This window comes from Bufo gargarizans, chromosome 2 (assembly GCF_014858855.1).
Source record: "Bufo gargarizans isolate SCDJY-AF-19 chromosome 2, ASM1485885v1, whole genome shotgun sequence".
Lineage (NCBI taxonomy): Eukaryota > Metazoa > Chordata > Amphibia > Anura > Bufonidae > Bufo > Bufo gargarizans.
The window spans coordinates 720,676,486-720,684,949 of NC_058081.1; the positions used below are offsets into that span (position 1 = coordinate 720,676,486).

At 48.7% G+C, this 8,464-nt stretch overlaps 1 protein-coding gene across 1 annotated transcript in view; it reads left to right on the forward strand.

Annotated features, from left to right (window-relative positions):
- The window catches only part of ETFB (electron transfer flavoprotein subunit beta), a 31,033-nt gene extending 23,219 nt beyond the window's left edge, over window positions 1–7,814 (forward strand). The window contains 5 exon segments of the mRNA XM_044282635.1: window positions 6,081–6,239; window positions 6,542–6,604; window positions 7,076–7,108; window positions 7,110–7,235; window positions 7,644–7,814. Of these exon segments, the coding sequence (XP_044138570.1) occupies window positions 6,081–6,239; window positions 6,542–6,604; window positions 7,076–7,108; window positions 7,110–7,235; window positions 7,644–7,814 (552 nt within the window).
- Window positions 7,815–8,464: the final 650 nt, after the last annotated feature.

The following is an 8,464-nucleotide window of genomic DNA, read 5'->3' on the forward strand; positions in this document are numbered from 1 at the left end:
CGGTGTCTACGCATCTATTTTAGGCTCTGAAAGCAGCTTTGGATGTGATTGGAGTAATAATAACGTAACGGTAAATTAAAGCCCCTGGGTTTACGGTAGGCGGTTTTGGGTTGCACATGGTTTTTGGCAACGTGCCCTAAACACGGAGACAGAGGGCACCCGGGTGCAGTTTTGGCGCTACTTGTCCAGGAGGCAGTGAGACGGCCGCTTCCTTTTCCCTGTGGAGCTCTATGGTCGCACGAGGCGGTGGGAAAACTGTCTCAGGCAGCGCCGCAGACCGGCCATCGTGCGTTTCACCCTCCATCTATTCACTTTACTACAGGCTGTAAAGCGACCTGCTTTCTAACGCTGGTTTACATTGTAAGCAGCTGGGCTGACCTCTAGTGGCCATTGTGACAACTGCAAATGCTGCAGTGAAGATGAGGTTGGGGGGGTCCCTCCCGGGTCTGCCTTCATCCAGGACTGTGTTACAGAGTCACTCCTAAGACGCCTCCAGTCCTGACGTCTGGGCCGTGCGTCGGGCTGTTGACATCGCGCAGTGCCCCCCGCTGAGGGGAAGCAATTAGAATGCGCGTCTCCTAGCAGCGCTGTCTGCAGAACAGTGTGTACCAAGACCCGAGGGACTGCGCAGTGCAGGCGCAGAGGACTGTCCTGGGCTCAGCGGCTTCTAGACAATACATTGTAGCAGATTATCATCAATTAGCGCTGCGCACCTGTTGCATCAAGCCCCTGGTTCATTCACTGACAGCAAGCAGTGATTATGAAAATGGTGGCAGCCCAGAGTGCATGAGAACGTTCCAGAAGCGCCATGATTGGGTGTGCGGGGGAGGTGGTGGTTTTCGCACGTTGTTTGATGTGTATTTGGGGGCGATATTCTGCCGTGACCCGCGACGCACTTCCGACGCTCGGACCGCTAGTTTCCTCTCTAATTGGCCGATGGGATGAGGTGACGGTGACAGAGCGCGCGCCCGCTGCTGGTAAACAACCGCCCAGTAACGTTTCTGCTGCACACCCCCAGTTTGGGCCTTCCATCCGTAATTTAATCTTACCTCCGCTGTAATGGGCTTTTAAACCTGCTCCGGGGCCCGTCTCGCTGCCCGGCGCTCCGGAAAATGAAGCGACTGTCACCGCGCCGGAGAAATACTCCTGTCCCAGAAGCCAAAGTTAAAGGTGGGAGCGGGAGAGGGGGCCGCGCTGTCGCTTCTCATTACGGACAAGGGCTGAACAGGTTCCCTGGCGGCGGAGGGGCAGTAATTGGCGTTATTGATGGATTCGTCTGAGGGATCAGTCAGAGCCGAGTCCTGGGGGCCCCGAGGCCCTCATTGCTGCAAATGCAACACACAGCGGGCTCCCCGGGTGAGATTACACACCGGCCCGTAGACATAAATCATACAATTCACTCCTCACCCTGCGGGGCCACTAATCCCCCCCCCCCCCCCCACTAAAGGGTTCCACGTGACTGGAAGTCTAGATGTAGCAGAGCTGGATCGCTCCCTTAACTCATTGGGCTGCAGCTCTGGGATAGTAGATTCACCGTCCTCGGCTCTGCTACATCACGGTGAGGAGCGCAGTCCTGTGCAGCAGCAGAGCTCACAATCTGTGGCGGTACAGACTGGGTCATGGCTTGTGTTTTAACCCTCTCTGAGCCTGCCCATTTCCTCCGTTCCTGTTCAGCTTTCCTAGAGTCCTGCAAATGCAGCAGCAGTGAGGAGAGCGCGGGCCGTCTGCAGGCTCAGAGGACGCTCAGGAGTCGGGGAAGCCGCCAGTACGGCTCCTACCGGGGTCGTCACCCAGCTTTCCTAGAGTCCTGGATGCCGAATGTACTTAGTAACGGCGGAGTGAGGACGTATCCCTAGGGTCATAAAGCTGGGTCATGTCCCCTCAGTGAGTGGCTGCCATATTGGTTGTACGGCACCCTGTACAGTATCTGATAATCCGACACCCTGTACAATGTATAATGTCTGATTTGTTTCACCTCCTTACTCTTTATGGAAATGGTATCCCGTGCCGGGTGCTGTGCGGATGCCGTATAGTTGCCAGATTACAACTCCCAGCATGCTCTAAGGGCATACTGGGAGTTGACGTTTTGCAACAGCTGGAGAGTCACAGGTTGGAGAGCGCGGCTCCAGACCTTCTTTATATATTCTTAAAGGGGTAGTGCATTTATTTTAAAGGGATGCCCCTTTTTTAGTAATGTACTCATTGGCTGCAGTGCAGCTGCCGATCCCAAGACTGAGGGGTTCTTTTAAGAGCCTCCAAACGGGGGTTCTCTTTAAGAGCCTGCCCTTGGCTCACAAGGGTTAAATAAAATAAAATTTAAGTCTGATCCGGCCCAGGGGGCTATTGTGGAAATTACTCGGACGTGAGAAGACGTCTTGAAGACCATCTGCCCTATTGTTATAGCGACCCCACAGATCTGGAGGTGCCCAGCAGCGTCTTCTCATCCAGAGGCCACATGAGGGGCCCCATCTTCATTTACCAGATCCGTCCTCCACGGGCCCCCGATCCACCTGTGGGTTCAGCAGCCGGCACTGCTCATCAGATTACAGGACCGGAGACACTTCTGGCGCTTGCATCTCCTGAGCCCCACCCGGGGGGCCCCGCACTTACACAAGCAGCATATCACTGACCGGTCATGATCCCTTCCCATAGTGAACTTGAATCTGTAGTCTCGTGCATCCTGTTCTTTCTGGCATATAGAATGAGTATGGCAGTCCGGCAGTGGAGACTGACACAAACGCTTGCTTTAACCATTCAGGGTCTGTGGGAAAACTCCATTTAGTTCCTATTAGGCCGTGTTCACACGACGGAAGTGCCACACTGCCACGTGCAGCTTTATTTCCATGTGGCATCCGTGTCTGTATGGCACGTGCCTGTTCGTGAATCCGAGTTCGGTGTGTGATATAGAAAATCACCGCGCCATCATACCCTGCCACCGCGCGCATCCGCTCTGTGTGACCTGGTAATGGCGCAGCAGCAGATTAATGGGACGATGGGTTTTATTTTTCATTTATTTAACCTTTTACTTTAATTTTATTATAGATTATTTTATTTTTTTATTCTAAATTTTTACTGTTTATTTTTCCTGCGCAGCGCTTGTTCTTTTTCCTCTATCTGACAGGTGATCAGTATACCACTAGAGTCGCCCCCCCCCCCCCCCCATTGTCCTTTTCCTTTCACCCTTCCCCGTCTCGTGGCTCCATCTTCCTTTCTTCTCTCTCCTCTGGATCCGTCTCTTCTCCCTCCTCTGGTTAATGATTCAGAAAGCCTGATTCAGATGGTATCTGTTCTCTCCCTCCTCCGCCTTTTAAATGTCAGCGCGGCGAGCGCACATCTCTGTGAGCGTGCAATGCTCTCGGACAGGGCGCCGATTAGTAGATTTCGCATTCAGCATTGTCGTGGCTCAGGAGCGACAATCACGCTTCCCTGTTTCATTTCCCTGGCACTCGGTGCAGAGCCGACGAATCCAAGATGATTACTGCATCTGCCAGGCGCTTGTTTTTAGTTTTTTTTTATACATCTAGATTTTATCCTCTGTCTCTGAAATTTTGACCTTGAACAACATCAGGGCCTTTTTTATTTTTTTTTTATTTTTTTTTTGTATAAATTATTGCATTTTTATTTATTTTTTTCATTTTATTTCATTTCTATTTTACAAAAAAAAAATCTCTTTTATTCTTCAATGTAAAAAAAAATATTTAGATTTTATTTTTTTACATTAGTGGTCACTTAATTTTTACATTTAAATTTTTCAATTTAAATATTTTTTTATTTGCATTTTTATTTTATCATTTTATTTTAGATACATTTTTTTAATTTAACTTAAAATTCACTTATTTTAATTTTGAACATAATTCTTTTAAATTATTTTTATTTTGTTTACATCTCTATTTTCAATTATTTAACATTCGTTTATTTTTTGGATTCATTTTCAATTATTTTTTTTTTATTGAAATTTTTCTATTCTACCATTTTCTTTTTTAATCATTTTGTTTAGTATTCTTTTTTTGTTAGTATTTTTTTATATTTTATTTTTCTGTTTTTATCTTTGCCTGTTTTTCTTAAAATTTTCTTAAAATTTTTTTTTTTTTTTTCAGTTATTTTATATTTCTTTTAATACTAATTTTCATTCATTTATTTTTTTTTTCAATTCTATTTTTTGTTTCATTTACATTTTAATATTTTACATCAATTTTTTTTTTTTTTAAAGTTTTTCTTGCATCGCCTCTCTGCGTGCAAAAATAATACAGAGGGGACAAAAATGCATAAGTAGGCATAATATGGTAGAAGCAGTGTATGTATATATTACAAGGAGTGCACACCGGGGCCTCGCTCATTTTGCATGCGCTGACATAGCCTTTGGGCTCTTCTTTCCCGCGCGCAGTCGCCTCGTCTATCTAATCCTGTTACCTGACCCGTGGGAAATAGAGAAAATTGTCTGAGACTTGTGACGGAGCGGAGACCTAAGCACAAGGCCTTAATTACAGCCTACTTCTCCAGGCTTGTGAGACGTCTTACATCAGAGAGCGGATACTTAGCCCCCGCTGCTGCTTCTTCTGCATTTTAATCTGAATGCGGCTCTAGTGTCATTTACTCCCCGAGCCGCCGAAATTAGCTGTAAATCCACACTATTACATGCCGGCTCAGGTGGACTGTAATAAGGCTATATACTGCTCCTAAATATATGGAGCCTTTCAGATGTTACTATACAATCCCACGCTGACTACGTCCTAGGCTGATGCTGGTGACTATTAGAAGAGGCTGCAGTACCGGATGTGGCCTCTAGGTGCGGAGCTAATAGAAGCCGCTCCGCAGGAAGCTGACCGTTCCCCATCGGGCTTTTGGTTTTTACTATGCACCCCCTCCCCCCCCCCCATTTGGAGGCGCTGCTTAAGGAGTAATTCCTAATTCAGACAGTCGTATTTTGCGGAACGGGTGCGGACCTGTTAATTTTAATGGGGCCGCAAAATATGCGGACAGCCCACAGTGTGCTGTCCTGCATCCGCGGTTCCAGTTCCACGGCTCCGCCGAAGGGATAGAGCATGCCCTTTTCTTGCCCGCAATCACGAACATGAATAGGCCTTTTCTATTATGGTTGCGGCCATGTGCGGTCCGCGAATTGCCGGCCGGTATCCGGTTTTTGTGGATCCGCAAAAACACTACGGTCGTGTGAATGCGCCCCGACGCTATAAACGTAAGCTTCGGCAGTTCCTATTGTTCTGTAGAAAGGTGCAAGGTGGGAGACGTACGACTGCTTGGTTTTCTGGAGTCACTGACGATCCGGCTCTGCTTGCAGTCGGTGAATAGAAACTTTCTTGTTTGCAGCTCTAAGGCACTAAGACCACGCCGTCTCACAGCAGAGGGTTTGTTACAGGTGTATCCAGCGTAGACATAGGGCATATATTAAGACTGACATTTCACGCGCCGGTCACGGAAGTGCGAGGGGTACATTTTTTTTTTAAATAAATTGAACTGTTATGGACGGGCGTAGATATGTAGTTATGCTCCTGTTTTTTGGCTTTAGGCCCAACCTACTTTAAAAAATTGATAAGAGGCGAATAAAGTTGGTAATTGTTTCGGAAATATGACGTACTCTTCCTAATTAGTAGATGCTTCTCCAGTTACATGACCGGTCCTGATAGTTTGTTACAATGTATCAGCCTGGAGACTGGATACACTTGTACCTGGATTCCAGTTGTTACAGTGTGTCAGTGCAGTCACTATGTACGAATCAGAATTGGACTTTGTCTCTATGAGATCCGTTCACCAACAGCAAGCACAGATCTAGAAAATGGAGAGAATCCAAAGCACAGGGTCTGTTACAAAGTTCCAGATGTCTTCGTTATATAGTGATTGGCCTTCATTTACATAAACTGGTGAAAGCCCCTTTAAGGGTGAATTCACACATTGCAGGAATTTCTGGCCCCGAAGATCATTCACGTGAACGCGGCCGCGGATTTCTGGACTCCTCATTCAGATGAATGCAGCAAATCTGCCTTGTGTGAATTCACCCCGAGAGTAACGTTTGCTTATCCTTCATTTTTTTTCTTAAACCTCTGATGGTTTCTCTGTCTTTCCAGGAGACAATCCGAACGGCGTTGGCCATGGGAGCCGACCGCGGGATCCACGTTGACGTTTCTGCGAAGGATGCAGAGGCCCTCGGACCTTTCCAGGTCTCGAAGATCCTGGCAGCGCTGGCCAAGAAGGAGAACGTGAACCTGGTGCTCCTGGGAAAACAGGTGTGTGGTGTGCGCGCGCCTCCCTCATTACTGCCCCTGCGTCGCATACAGGTCTGGTGCGCTCCCAGTCACACACCGCTCGCTCGCAGCTAGCGCCCTGCCGGCAGCCGTAGTCCTCTGGGGGTTATATCCTATGACGAGGACAAGTAATATGTGACAGCAACACGATAACGAGTCCTCCTCCATCGCTGGCGCTGCCCCTGATATCCTGAAGCTCTCTGGGCTGATACCTCCTGATGCCCATCTTGCATGGTCACCCTCATCCTCTCCTCTTCAGCACTTTCTTCTGTCTTCTCTTGCAGGCCATAGATGATGACTGTAATCAGACCGGACAGATGACTGCAGCCCTGCTGGACTGGCCTCAGGTACCTCCATCCAGGGGTTTCATCTGTGGGGATGGGGGGACCCCCGACTCCCTCCTAACAAATAATGTCGGGGAAAATAACCATCGAGCAAGTTGAATTTCACTGCCTGGGAGCGGCTTTGTCCTCTCGGGATTGAAAACACATGCATGCTTGGCCACACCGAGCATGCACGTGTATAGGGGAGTCGGGAGGGTTATCTGTTCGGCCTACGGTGTATGGACTCTTTCTTTGATTGACGTTATATATTGGACCCATCATAGTGTGGGGTCCCCTGCACCAGACCCCCTCTAAACCATAGAACTGTTCTGCCTATGTGGAGTCTTCACCTCCAGCGAGAGAGGTCATGTGGTACCAGATTTCCTGGGGTGGGGGACGGACCTTCAACAACCCCCTTCAGCGAGTCAGGAACTAATAATGGACCTGTAGGGGCGATTCTCTCTGCCCATTGATATAGATGGTTGTTATTTCCAGGCCACTTTTGCATCCGAGGTTAAAGTGGAAGGCTGAGAAGCTGACAGTGACCCGGGAGATAGATGGAGGGCTGGAAACCATCAGCATGAAGCTTCCAGCCGTGGTGACCGCCGACCTGCGGCTAAATGAACCGCGTTATGCTACTCTACCCAACATCATGGTAAGAGGAGGCTGCAGTGCTTCTGGTGCTGAGTCTTACACTACTATATTAACCCTTTGTGTGGTGGCGGTCAGTATTTAAAGGGATACGTACATGCCGTGACGACAGACCATCAAGTGTTTTTGGGCCTTCAGAAAGAAATGGCCAAGCACTGGGTGATCCCCTGATTTTTGCTGATGACCCTGTGCAGGACTTTGGGAAGACAGTGTTAGAAAGCCAAGGTGTGGACATGGGGTGTAAGAGAAAAAACTTGTTATATGCCCCCCATGTGTGCCGTGCCCGTATGGAGGGGGGCATTGGCTGCAGGATCTTATAACGCCTATGTGGGGACCTGTCTGCCATGTAAGACCTGTGTCGGCAGCAGTAATGAGACTGCACCTGACGCGCGTCTGTCATTTCTTTCCCCAGAAAGCCAAAAAGAAGAAGATTGAAACTGTGAAGCCATCAGACCTGGGGGTGGAGACCACAAGCCGCGTACATATACTGAGCGTGGAGGACCCCCCGCAGAGACAGGCCGGGGTCAAAGTGGAAACCGTAGAGGATCTTGTGAACAAGCTGCGGGAGAGCGGCCACATCTAGTAAGTGCCGAGGGCGATGTGTCTGACAGCTCGTGGATCCCTAGAGTCACTGGCGCTCCTTCTTAAAGGGGTATCCTGTGGAGGCAAATGTCTCCCGTAGACTTCAGTGGAGACTGCCAGCAATCCCGTGACCTCGCCAGTCCGTTTTTCAGCTCCTGTGGTGTTCTCCCAATATCCGTAGCCAGCCGTCCACCATTTAACCCATTGTATGCCTTGGTACAATGAAAGGGAGAGACTGAAGTGGGGCTCCCCTTAATCATGTCTTAGGGGAGTCCCTCTGATGCGATGAAGGCCCATACTTTGTAAGGACAGACAGCGCAGAGTCCATTACAGCGGTCATCATATTACAACTATATTCCACAGGATAGGGGATAAGTATCTGAGCGTCGGATACTCTGCTGGTCACGAGTGGACGTGCACGAGAGCAGGCATGCATGTCCACTGCTTCATTCCGGACACTGGCCCCAAGACATGACGCCTACATGAAGTGCAGATCATCCCACCGGCCGCATCCAGAGGAAAAAAATAAAGTTATGGTTGGCAAAATGCTAAGAGAAAAAAAATAATATCCATATATGGGCCCGGTCTTCAATAGGGTTAAAAAATAAAAAAACACCTGCCGGCTCGGCACTTTAACCCCTGTTTCGCCGG